The 13,268-nt window shown below is 36.9% G+C and overlaps 1 protein-coding gene across 15 annotated transcripts in view; it reads left to right on the top strand.

The window, feature by feature from the left end:
- The window catches only part of NEK1 (NIMA related kinase 1), a 227,639-nt gene that overhangs the window by 84,547 nt on the left and 129,824 nt on the right, over positions 1 to 13,268 (top strand). For all 15 annotated transcript variants that reach the window (XM_045463330.1, XM_045463358.1, XM_045463340.1 and 12 more), the window contains exon 18: positions 12,710 to 12,812. In XM_045463330.1, the coding sequence (XP_045319286.1) occupies positions 12,710 to 12,812 (103 nt within the window). The remainder of the gene's footprint in view (positions 1 to 12,709; positions 12,813 to 13,268) is intronic.

Below are 13,268 nucleotides of genomic sequence, written 5' to 3' on the forward strand. Positions count from 1 at the left end.
TTTTTAAATGTTTACTTTTGAGAGAGAGAGAGAGCACAAAGAGAGGAGGGACAGAGAGATAGAGGGACATAGGATCAGAAGCACTCTCTGTGCTGACAGCAGAGAGCCCGATGCTGGGCTCAAACTCAAAAATTGTGAGATCATGACCTGAGACGAAGTCAGACGCTCAACTGACTGAGCCACCCAGGCACACCAAGAAGTTTAAAAAAAATTTTTTTTTCAACGTTTATTTATTTTGGGGACAGAGAGAGACAGAGCATGAACGGGGGAGGGGCAGAGAGAGAGGGAGACACAGAATCTGAAACAGGCTCCAGGCTCTGCGCCATCAGCCCAGAGCCTGACGCGGGGCTCAAACCCACGGACCGCGAGATCATGACCTGACTGAAGTCGGACGCTTAACCGACTGAGCCACCCAGGCGCCCCAAGAAGTTTTTAAAAGATACAAAATTAAAGTAGTAGAAGAGTTGAAGTTTTCACTGTATTCTATACTGGTTACACAAAAGGGTATTGACACAGTAGATACCTATGAAAATAGTGATTTGTAAGGATAACGATAATAAAAATAGGAGCTAATATTTAATTGGACACTTCCTTCCAGGACCACTTTCAAGTAATTTACATATATAGTGAATTCTTATTACTTATTGATTGCGTGTTTGTGAATTAGACTACTTGCTAAAATTTATGCATAACCCCACAATCAATACTCCCAGTGCTTTCATGGTCATTCATGGACACGCACAGAGCAGCAAAAAATTTGAGGCACCCAATGCACGTATTCCAAGCTGAGATTGAAAAGACAATGTTCTGCTTTCTTGTTTCAGCACTCATACACAAATGTGTTTTTTGTGTTGTATTCACATTTTTTTTTTACACTTATGTGCATATTCTTGGTGATTTCACTGTTTAAAATGGCCCTCAAACACAGTGTTGAAGTGTTGTCTGGTGTTCCTACGTGCAGAAAGGTTATGATGTGCCTTGTGGAGGAATTATTTGTGTCAAATGAGCTTTGCTCCAATGTGAGTTATAGTGTTATTGGCTGAGAATTCAGGCTATATACATTGAATAAAGTATCTTTAAATAGAAACACACGTAAAACAATGTTATATATCAATCCATTGTCAAAGATGTTGTAATAAGAGGCTAGCAGGAACATAACCCTGTGTTTCTCCTAGGGGATAATGATTCAGTATTCTCTACTTCAGTACTCATGGTGACTTTTTAGAACATAACTACTATGAATAATGGCAAGTGCCTATGGTATTTACTTATTTATTTATCACCAATGCTATGGAACAGGTATTATTATTCTCCCTATTTTACAGATGGAGAAATTGAGGCACTGCATAAACAAATAATATGTTGGAGGCCACATAACTGTTTATTAGTAAAACTAGCATTTGAAAGTGGACAGTTTGTTTCCAGAGTTCACTCATTTAACTGTTGTGCCATGTTGACTTTAGTGAGGATTATTTATTAGGAAAATTAAAGGAGCTGGGAGAATCCAGCCACCATTAAAGAAAATATACTTAAAGGAGGAAGCTTGGAAGAATTGGATGGCTTTTCACGTAGAAGAAGAATCAGACTTATTTATATATTTCCACAGTGTAGAATTACTATGACTAGGAGAAGTAGACAAACAGATTTTAGCTAATTATGAGGGCTGTTCAATGGGTGGACCATCATGCGATTTAGTGAATGTCCTCAAGCTGAAACTATTAAACTAGAGCTTTGAATGGCCATGTGCCAGGTATATCCAGGTGGGACTAGAGGAATGGTTTATTCAGCAAGAAGTTAGACTAGTTAATACTTAAGGTCTCCTCCAATTTAAATATTATGATTCTTTTGCCTTGTACTTTTTAGTGGTCATTGGCATTAAAGAACATTGTCAAAGCATCTGGTTTTATTAAAATTTGTATGTCATTGTTGTTCCTGGTCAGTTCTTTTCCCTAATTCAAACTGAATCAGCAAACTGAAATTTATACACAACTAACTCTTTCACATTCTCTTTTTCTTATATTTTGCAATGCCCACATTTGCCTGCTCCTTTATGACTTCACTTATCTTTCCTCTTCCCTTCTTATCAGCAACTCTGGCCAGTCTGACTTTGCTTATATCTGTGTCTTATGTCTTAACATACCTCTTCAATTAGATTTTTTAAAAAAGACTTTCTTATTTTAGAGCAATTTTAGGTTCACAGCAAAACTGAGGGAGAAGGTACAGAGATTTCCTATATATTATCCCTGTCCCCCCATATGCATAGCCTTCCCCCTTATCACCATCCCCCACCAGAGTGGTACATTTGTTGCAAAGGATGAACTTCCACTCAATTAACTTTTTAATATTAGAGCTTCAGCCATGTAAGACCATTTTATAAAACTATTGAGCGCCTCTTAACATTTCTGTTTTATAGATGCTTTTACTTTTCCAAGTCTTTTTCTCTATATTGTATCATTTAATTTGAGTAAAGCTCACACCAATTCTGTTCCACCAGATAGACGTTATGCCACGGAACAGAGGAGGAAACTTAATGAATAAACCCCATATATTCTTTTCCTATCTCATTAACTCTGTGCCATCCTAGCTCTTCTACCTTAAACCACACTGACTCATTTTTTATTTCTCTGATTATTTCTTCTACCTAGATTGTTACATGTTTTTGTGTTATTATTGCCTCTTAAAATAATCACTCATAATCATCCTTCAAAAATTTTAAATACCTCTTACCTGTAAAAGATTTGAACTGTGGATGTGAAGTAACCTTGGCACTTATTCATGCCTTTGTATGAATAAGAAAAGGGTGTAAAAGAATGTATAAGAAAAGGAAACGAAAAAACTTACTCCTTTTTTCCCTCCCCTCTTTTCAAGATGGAAAAAAATGAGTTTGTCTTAGAATAATTACTTCCTTTTAACCCATTTTAATGTCTCTGCATTTTCCCAAATTCCTAGTTTATTACTATATAATTGTGGTTTATACAGTATTTATATTATTTATTGCTATACTATTAATCTAGAATACTGTTTTACTTATTTTAGGCGGTATAATTTTGGAACTCAAAAGATAGAGTGTTTAATTTGTCTAAAACAGTAAGTGTCTCTGAATTCTTAACAATGTTTAATGAAGAAAATCACTATTAAATAAATTGACTATTTCTGACTTATCTCCATGAGTCTAGCACAAATAGTTTGTGTCCATAGTTTAGTATACTTTTATTATTTTAGAGAGGAATATGAATATGAGTATGGATTTTTCTTTTGGTGTATATGAAGTAGTTAACAGAAATGCATGTGAAAAATTAAGACAGTTTGTAGGTTTTTAAGCATTATGAGGGGCTATAGAATCAATTAAACTAATTTTTGTCTTTTGTTATTCTTTTAATAAGGTTTATTGCTCTGATTTGTATATATCGAATCAACCTCGCATTTCTGGAATTCTGTTTTATACAGCTTTACATCTTCAAAGATCGATGTAATATTGGCAAATAGTTGACAATAAGTATTTGTTTAATAAATGAGAGGGAAAAAGAAATGATGTTAAACAAAAATTACTGCACGTTGTAAGTTTGTGATGGAAGCAATGAGTAACGTAAACCTGCTTATTTAAACCAGCTCAGGAAAAGATTATTCGAGAAGCAAAACCTATAAATGATATAAATAAATACAACAGATAGTACTTTATATATGTACTATGAAAATCTGTAAATCAAAACTGTTACACATACGATCAGGTTTTAGTAAAATAATTCTAAGTATTAATATATGTCATTTGCAGGTTTAGACTGACACACATTGAACATGGTATCTTAGGATGGGAAATCAAACGTTTTACTTCTACAAAGGTTTGAGGTGTGGTCAGGATAGCAGTGAGATCAGCAATTTTACTTAATTGCAAGTGGTTGTGTAAGCTTCTAGGACTCCCCAAAAGAGCCTGGAAGACATACAGTTTCATATCACACATCCGAGTATCATATTCTCTTAAAGTTTATCCTCCCTTGTCGGACCCAGCCTTGTATAATGGGCCTGTAGCCGACTAGAATCAAGCCTTGCCTGGACATATGCAGGAGATATGTTGCATCCAGACTAGATAATAATCTTATAATTATACAGTGTATAATATGACGGCTAGAGTATAGCACATGTGTACTACAGAGGCATATACAAATTTCTCATTCATTATTCTTTTTTTTTAGTATTTTTTATTTTTTTAATTTACATCCAAATTAGCATACACTGCAATAATGATTTCAGGAGTAGATTCCAGTGATTGATCCCCTATGTATAGGGGATCAGTGCTCATTCCAGCAAGTATCTTTCTTAATGCCCCTTACCCATTTAGCTCATTCCCCCTCCCAAAACCCCTCCAGGAACCCTCTGTTTGTTCTCTATATTTAAGTCTTTTATGTTTTTTTTTTTTTTAATTTTTTTTCCACGTTTTTATTTATTTTTGGGACAGAGAGAGACAGAGCATGAACGGGGGAGGGACAGAGAGAGAGGGAGACACAGAATCGGAAACAGGCTCCAGGCTCTGAGCCATCAGCCCAGAGCCCGATGCGGGGCTTGAACTCACGGACCGCGAGATCGTGACCTGGCTGAAGTCGGACGCTTAACCGACTGCGCCACCCAGGCGCCCCAAGAGTCTTTTATGTTTTGTCCCCTCCCTGTTTTTATATTATTTTTTGCTTCCCTTCCCTTATGTTCATCTGTTTTGTATCTTAAGTTCTTTATATGAGTGAAGTCATATGATATTTGTGTTTCTCTGATAAATTTTGCTTAGCATAATACCCTCCAGTTCTATCCACATAGTTGCAAATGGCAAGGTTTCATTCTTTTTGATTGCCGAGTAATACTCCATTGTATATATACACCACATCTTCTTTTTATGCATTCATCCGTTAATGGACATTTGGACTCTTTCCATACTTTGGCTACTGTCGATAGCACTACTATAAATATTGGGGTGCATGTGTCCCATTGAACAGCATACCTGTATCCCTTGGATAAATACCTCGTAGTGCAGTTGCTGGGTCATAGGATAGTTCTATTTTTAATTTTTTGAGGAACCTCCATACTGTTTTCCAGAGTGGCTGCACCTGTTTGCATTCCCATCGGCAGTGCAAAAGAGATCCTCTTTCTTCGCATCCTCACCAACATCTGTCATCGCCTGAGTTGCTAATGTTGGCCAATCTGACAGGTGTGAGGTGGTATTTCATGGTGGTTTTGATTTATACTTCCTTGATGATGAGTGACGTTGAGCATTTTTTCATTTGTCTATTAGCCACCTGGATGTCTTTGGAGAAGTGTCTATTCATGTCTATTGCCCATTTCTTCACTGGATCATTTGTTTTTTGGATGTTGAGTTTGATAAGTTCTTTATAGATTTTGGATACCAACCCTTTATCTGATATGTCATTTGCAAATATCTTCTCCCATTCTGTTGGTTGCCTTTTAGTTTTGCTGATTGTTTCCTTCACTGTGCAGAAGGTTTTTATTTTGATGAGGCCCCGATAGTTCATTTTTGCTTTTGTTTCCCTTGCCTCTACCGACATGTCAAGTGTTACTGCGGCCGAGGTCAGAGACGTTTTTGCCTGCTTTCTTTTCTAGGATATTGGTGGCTTTCTGTCTTACATTTAGGTCTTTCATCCATTTTGAGTTTATTTTTGTGTATGGTGTAAGAAAGTGGTCCAAGTTCATTCTTCTGCATGTTGCTGTCTAGTTTTCCCAGCACCATTTGCTGAAGAGACTCTCTTTATTCCATTGGGTACTCTTTCCTGCTTTGTCAAAGATTAGTTGGCCATAAGTTTGTGGGTCTGTTTCTGGGTTCTCTATTCTGTTCCACTGATCCGAGTGTTTGTTTTTTGCCAGCACCATACTGTCTTGATGATTAAACCTTAGTAATACATCCTGAAGTCCGAATCTATGATGTCTCCAGCTTTGGTTTTCTTTTTCAGTATTGCTTTGGCTATTCGGGGTCTTTTCTGGGTCCATACAAATTTTAGTGTTGTTTGTTCTGCTCTGTGAAGAATGCTAATGTTATTTTGATAGGGATTGCATTGAATTAATAGATTCCTTTGGGTAGTATTGGCATTTTAACAATGTTTGTTCTTTCAATCCAGGAGCATGGAATATTTTTCCATTTTTTTTCCTGTGTTCTTTAAATTCTTTCATAAGCTTTTGATAGATTTTTCACCTCTTTGGTTATGTTTATTCCTAGGTATTTTATGGGTTTTGGTGCAATTGTAAATGGGATTGATTCCTTGATTTCTCTTTCTGTTGCTTCATTATTGGTATATAGGAATGCAACTTATTTCTGTGAATTGATTTTATATCCTGCGACTTTGCTGAATTCATGGATCAGTTCTAGCAGTTTTTTGGTAGAATCTTTTGGGTTTTCCGTATAGACTGTCATGTCCTCTGCAAAGTGTGAAAGTTTGACTTCTTCCTGGCCGATTTGGGTGCCTTTAATTCCTTTGTGTTGTCTGACTGCTGAGGCTAAGACTTCCAATACTATGTTGAATAACAGTGGTGAGAGTGGATATCCCTGTCGTGTTCGTGACTGTAGGGGGTAAGCTCTTAGTTTTTCTCCATTGAGGATGATATTAGCGATGGGTCTTTCATATATGGCTTTTATGATCTTGAGGTATGATCCTTGTATCCCTATTTTCTTGAGGGTTTTTATCAAGAAAGGATGCTGTATTTTGTCAAATGTTGTCTCTGCATCTGTTGAGAGGATCATGTGGTTCTTGTCGTTTCTTTTATTGATATGATGTGTCACATTGATTGTTTTGCAGATATTGAGCCAGTCCTGCATCCCAGGTATAAATCCCACTTTGTCATGGTAAATAATTTTTTTAATGTATTGTTGGATCGGTTGACTAGTATCTTGTTGAGGATTTTTTGCATCCGTGTTCATCAGGGAAATTTGTCCGTAGTTCTCCTTTTTAGTGGGGTGGGGACTTCGTCTGGTTTTGGAATAAAGGTAATGCTGGCTTCATGGAAAGAGTTTGGAAGTTTTCCTTCCATTTCTATTTTTTGGAACAGCTTCAAGAGAATAGGTGTTAACTCTTCCTTAAATGTTTGGTAGAATTCCCCTGGAAAGCCATCTGACCTTGGACTCTTGTTTTTTGGGAGATTTTTGATTGCTAATTCTATTTCTTTACTGGTTATGGGTCTGTTCAGATGTTCTATTTCGCTAGTGTATATGTTTCTAGGAATTTGTCCATTTCTTCCAGATTGCCTATTTTATTGGCATATAATTGCTTATAATATTCTCTTATTATTTGTATTTCTGCTGTGTTGGTTGTGATCTCTCCTGTTTCATTTTTGATTTTTTGTATTTGGGTCCTTTCCTTTTTCTTTTTGATAAAACTGGTGATGGGTTTATCAATTTTGTTAATTCTTTCAAAGAAACAGGTCCTGGTTTCATTGATCTGTTTTACTGGGGTTTTTTTTTGGTGGGGGGAGGTTCAGTAGCATTGATTTCTTCTCTAATATTTATTATTTCCTGTCTTCTGCTGGTTTTGGAATTTATTTTTTCTTTTTTCCATCTCTGTAAGGTGGAAGGTTGGGTTGTGTATCTGAGACCTTTCTTCCTTCTTTAGTAAGGTCTGGATTGCTATATTCTTCCCTCTTATGACTCCTTTGCTGCATCCCAGAGGTTTTGGGCTGCGGTCTTATCATTTTCATTGGCTTCCTTGTACTTGTTAATTTCCTTTTTAACTTCTTGATTAGCCCATTCATTCTTGAATAGGATGTTCTTTAGTCTCCAAGTATTTGTTATTTTTCCAAATTTTTTTTATGGTTGATTTTGAGTTTCATGATGTTGTGGTCTGAAAATATGCACGGTATGATCTTGATCTTTTTTTACTTGTTGAGGGCTGATTTATGTCCCAGTATGTGATCTATTCTGGAGAATGTTCCATGTGCACTCAAGAAGAATGTGTATTCTGCTGCTTTAGGATGAAATGTTCTGAATATATCTGTTAAGTCCATCTGGTCCAGTGTGTCATTCAAAGCTATTGTTTCCTTGTTGATTTTCTGTTTAGATGATTTGTCCATTGTTGTAAGTGGGGTGTTGAAGTCCCCTACTGTTATGGTGTTATCAATGAGTTTCTTTATGTTTGTGATTAAATGATTTATATATTTGGGTGCTCTCATGTTTGGAGCATAATTGTTTATAATTATTAGATCTTCTTGGTGAATAGACCCCTTAATTATGATATACGGCCCTTCTTCATCTCTTGTTATAGTGTTTATTTTAAAATCTATATTGTCTGATATAAGTATGGCTACTCCGACTTTCTCTTGACGTCCATTAACATGATGGATGGTTCTCCATCCCCTTACTTTTAATCTGAAGGTGTCTTTAAGTTTAAAATGGGTCTCTTGTAAACAGCATTTAGATGGATCTTGTTTTCTTATCCACTTCTATTACTCTGTGTCTTTTGATTGGAGTGGTTAGTCCATTGATGTTTTGAGTGAGTATTGAAAAATATAAATTTATTGCCATTATACTGCAATATAATGCAGTTGGAGTTTCTGTTGTTGTTCTCTGGTCCTTTCTCATCTTTGCCGCTTTTGGTCTATTTTTTCTGTTTTTTAATCTTTTCTTCCCTCAGAGAGTCCCCCTTAAAATTTCTTGCAGGACTGGTTTAGTGGTCATGAACTCCTTTAGTTTCTGTTTGTCTGGGAAACTTTTTATCTCTCCTATTTTTAATGACAGTCTTGCTGGATAAAGAATTATTGGCTGCATATTTTTCCAATTCAGCACACTGAATATATCCTGCCACTCCTTTCTGGCCTACCAAGATTCTATGGATAGGTCTGCTGATCTGTCTTCCCTTGTAGGTTAAGGACTTTTTTTTTTCCCTTGCTGCTTTCATGAATCTTTCCTTTCCTGAGTATTTGGTGAATTTAACTATGATACGCCTTGTTGATGGTTGGTTTTTGTTGAATCTATTGGGAATCCTCTGTGCTTCTTGGATTTTGATGTCTGTGTCTTTTCCCAGGTTAGGAAAATTTTCTGCTCTGATTTGCTCACATAAGCTTTGAGACCCCTGTGATTCTGATGTTAATTCCTTTTTAGTGAGTCACTAAGTTATCTAATTCTTATATCCTGCTCTTTTGCCTTAGTCTCCCTCTTTTTTTCTGCTTTATTATTCTCCATAAGTTTGTCCTCTATATTGCTGATTTGCTGCTCTGCTTCATCCGTTATTGCCGCCACTGCATACATTCGAGAACAGCTCAGTTATAGCATTTTTTATTTCATCCTGACTAGCTTTTACTTCTTTTACCTCCACAGAAAGGGATTCTAATCTATTTTCAACCCCAGCTAGTATTCTTACGATTGTGATTCTAAATTCTTGTTCAGATTCTAAATTCTAAATTCTATCTTGTTTGTGTCTGTGTTGACTAAGTACCTGGCTGTTATTTCTTCCTGTTCTTTCTTTTGGGGTGAATTCCTTTGTTTTTTCGTTTTGAAGGAAGAAAAGGAATTAATAAAGTAAAAAAAAAAATTAAAAAATTAAAAACAACACACAAAAAATCAAATAAAGGATGCCAGATCCTAGGTGTGTTTTGGTCTGGTTGTTGAAAGAAGCTTGATAGAATAGAGAAAAAAGGGAATGAAAAGAAAAAAAAGGAGAAAAAAGGAAAACATTAGAAAATTTGAGAAAATGAATACAGTAAAATAGAATAAAAGGAGATGATGACAATAAAATAGTTTTAAAAATTTACAAAAAAGTGAAAAATACAGCAGAAAATATTTAAAGAACAATCTTTTTATGTAAAAATGGAAAAAAGAATTTTTTTTCTGTCTTTATTCAAGAATAAAGAAAGAAAAAGGAAACAAAAATTGAATAGATGGACCGGTGAACAGAATGAGATACAATTGAAATTACGTACAGTTTCCCCTAGGAGTCAAACTATGAAGCACTTTACAGTCCATAAACTAAGCAGGTGGAGAGACTTATGGTGTTCTTCAAGACTTGTGGTTGGCCCAGTTCGGGGTGGGGGGAGGCTTAGTTTAATGGCTCCATTCTCCACTAGATGGCAGTGCTTAGCTTACTGGGGTGGATTGTTGTGGCGCATGTAGATGTGTATGTTCATGCGTGGGAGGAGTGAAAATGGTGTCACCCAGGTATCCAGTCTCTAGTTTCAGAAGTCTGTGCTGCCCTCAACCAACACCCCTCCTTTGTCTCTGGCTTCCGTCCACTCCCCACTTCTACACTGTCCGTGACCAAGCCATCAGGCTGCCAGGTGGCACCTCCTTCCTGAGTTTTATCTCAGATGGGGCTGTGTTTACCAACACTTTACTTCTGAGGGACTGTGGCCTTGACCTGCTCAGACCCTCTGGGGGTGGGTCTTGCCCAGCAATGGCCAGCTACCAGCTGCACCAAGGAACATTCGTGCAACCGTGCTACTGCCAATATTCAGAGACTGAAGCCGGGCACTAGCCTGCCCCAGAAAAAGTTCCTGTGATCATGTGGCAGCAGCATTTCAGGGATTATGGCAAATCACAACACACATCTGGTGCCAGGCTTCACCCCCAACGTCCTTGTTCCAAAATCAGTGAATGTGGCTGATCTCTGGGGTCTGTTGGGACTCTCCTGTCGGATGTCCACACAGCCTCTACCAAATGTTGTTTCATCAGGGGAACCACCTCTCCCCGTGTTACCTGAGGACCTCTGAGACTTCTCACTTTGCTCCTGGGGATTCACCCTTCCTACCAGAGCACTGCCAGGTATCCAGCTGTGGTGTTTTAGACTCTGTGCTCCCCTGTTTAGGGAGTGTTAATGGAATTTAAACCCTCTCCTCTCTCCTTTCTCCTTTCTCCCTGTTTTGTTCAGTCCCTTGCAGCTGTTTCCACTCTTCCTCTTTCTCTCCAACTGCTTTTGTTGGGGGATGCTTTTCCCGTACTCTTCCCCCCGTCTCTGTCCTCTCTCCACAAGCAAAGACAGCTCCCTGCCCTCCACAGCTTCTCTCTCCCCCAGTTCACCTCTCCATGCTGCATACCTGCTGAGTTCTGTGGTTCAAGTTGTGCAGCTTGTTGTGTTAACCCTCAATCAGTTTTCTAGGTGTGCAGGATAGTTTAGTGTTGGTCTGGCTGCATTTCAGGGAAGAAAGATGCAAAAAAAACCTTCCATTTTGTCCCGCCATCTTGGCCCCCTTCTCTCATTCATTATTCTTAATCTACTCAATCTACCAGGGGTTATGTAAAGTACATTTCTGAATTTGATGATGTGACACTAGATTAAGAGTTAGCTACCTACACATACCTGACAGTCATAATAAAAGGCTCTTAACCAGCTATGGAGATTATCTAATCCTATAAAATTCCAGTGATGGGAATCAGAAAGTGTTTAAACCTATTGGAAGACAGAAAGTGCATTATTTCCTGTATTTTTCAGAGCATAACTTAGTTATGGTCTTGAAGAAAGGCTGTAGGAAGTTTGTGTGCCTTAGTAGCCAAAATTTGAGTAGAGGCACAGCCAGTCCACTTGCTCATCTTTCTGACTCACCTCCAAAATTAACTGCTGTCAAAACTATGCTATGAGTTCTCTGATTATTGGAGCTGGGTTTTATTCATTTTTCTATCTCTCAAAATATACAACAGGCATAATATGTAAAAGGCACTGTATATATTAGGTACAGAATAACAGGCACAACGTATATTAGATGTTCAATAAATGGTTGTTACTTGTAGTTTTTATTTGTAGCCTAAGCTTAACACGTTTACATTCTTTAATAATTGTCAGAGAAAGATACAGTAATGTAACCTATCCATTTTACTTTTTAATATTCAAGGAATTCAGACATTGCTTTTTGTCTTTGAAAGCTCACAAACTTTTTATTCCTTTCCTTTTTGAAATTGCTGCTATGCTGCTTTAATTTTACTTCAATATTGTTGAAAGAAGGTTTTTAGGTATATTTGATACAGAATTCTGAAAAAAGCTTAACTACTGGAAAATATTGAGATTCTTCTATAATGAAGTATAATCTAAAATAATTTTATATGTAGAAGAAATAAATATGAGAGAAACCTTGGTAAGATTTGGAGTAGTAGAATAGATTTGACTTTTATTTAAAATAGTAAAGAATGGGGCACCTGGGTGGCTTGTTCCGTTGGCTGCTCCTGGTTTCTGCTCAGGTCATGATTTCACAGTTTTGTGAGTTCGAGTCCCACATTGGACTCTGTGTTGGCAGCATGGAGCCTCTTTGGGATTCTCTCTCCCCTGCCTCTCTGCCCCTCCCCAACTTGCACTCTCTCTCAAATGATCTTAAAAAACAATTTTAAAATAAGTAGTAAACAAAGGGGCACCTGGGTTGCTCCATTGGTTTAGTATCCCACTGTTGATTTCTGCTCAGGTCATGATCTTACATTTGTGAGATGGAGCCCCGTGTCAGGCTCTGTGTGGGCATGGAGTCTACTTAAGATTCTCTTTGCCTCTCTCTCTGCCCCTTACTTATTCGCAGTCATGCATGCATGTATTCTCTCTCTCAAAAACAAAACAAATAAAAGAATAGTAAAGAACGTGATTTAGGTAGTGAATACTAATATATATGTAGCTATTTCTTCATTAAGAAGGTTTTATTTCACATCAGTCTTCATATTCTGCAACAAAGAAAACATTTTGAATAAGTCTAATTTTTAACTTTTTGATATATTTAATGTTCAGAATTTCTGATTTTGCTATTTGTCCTAATTACTTAGGCAAAAAGGGCAACTAGCTGTGGAAAGAGCTAAACAAGTGGAAGAGTTCCTACAGCGAAAACGGGAAGCACGGCAAAATAAAGCTCGAGCTGAAGGGCATATGGTATGATTTTTCTTTTTTTTTTTGAGATTTTGAGCATATTAATATTCAGAGTGAAGTTCTGGAACAAGGTAGGTATAAATGAATTATATTTCTTTACAAACATTTAAACATTTACTGAATAAAAAGTTGTGACATATCTTAACTTCTCTTCTGCCTTATCTTTTATACCAAGGTGAAATTCTGTTGATGGTTTGCTTAATTAGGAGTAAGTTTACAGCTCTATCTTTGCTTTAAAAAGGGTAGAAGTAGACATAGCAACCCAGATATTTATATTAAAACAAATGAGTTTTTACATTGCTGCCTTTGTTTTTTCATACATGCTTTTGGTTTTAAATACTTTCAGGTAGCAAAGAATTGTAGAAGAAAAATGGTAAACCTTCAGATAAATATAACTACATATCTTTTCAAAAGCACATTAGAAGCAAAAGTATATTAAAACCTCCAATTATTCCAGCT

Source organism: Leopardus geoffroyi, chromosome B1 (assembly GCF_018350155.1).
Source record: "Leopardus geoffroyi isolate Oge1 chromosome B1, O.geoffroyi_Oge1_pat1.0, whole genome shotgun sequence".
Taxonomy (NCBI): Eukaryota; Metazoa; Chordata; class Mammalia; order Carnivora; family Felidae; genus Leopardus; species Leopardus geoffroyi.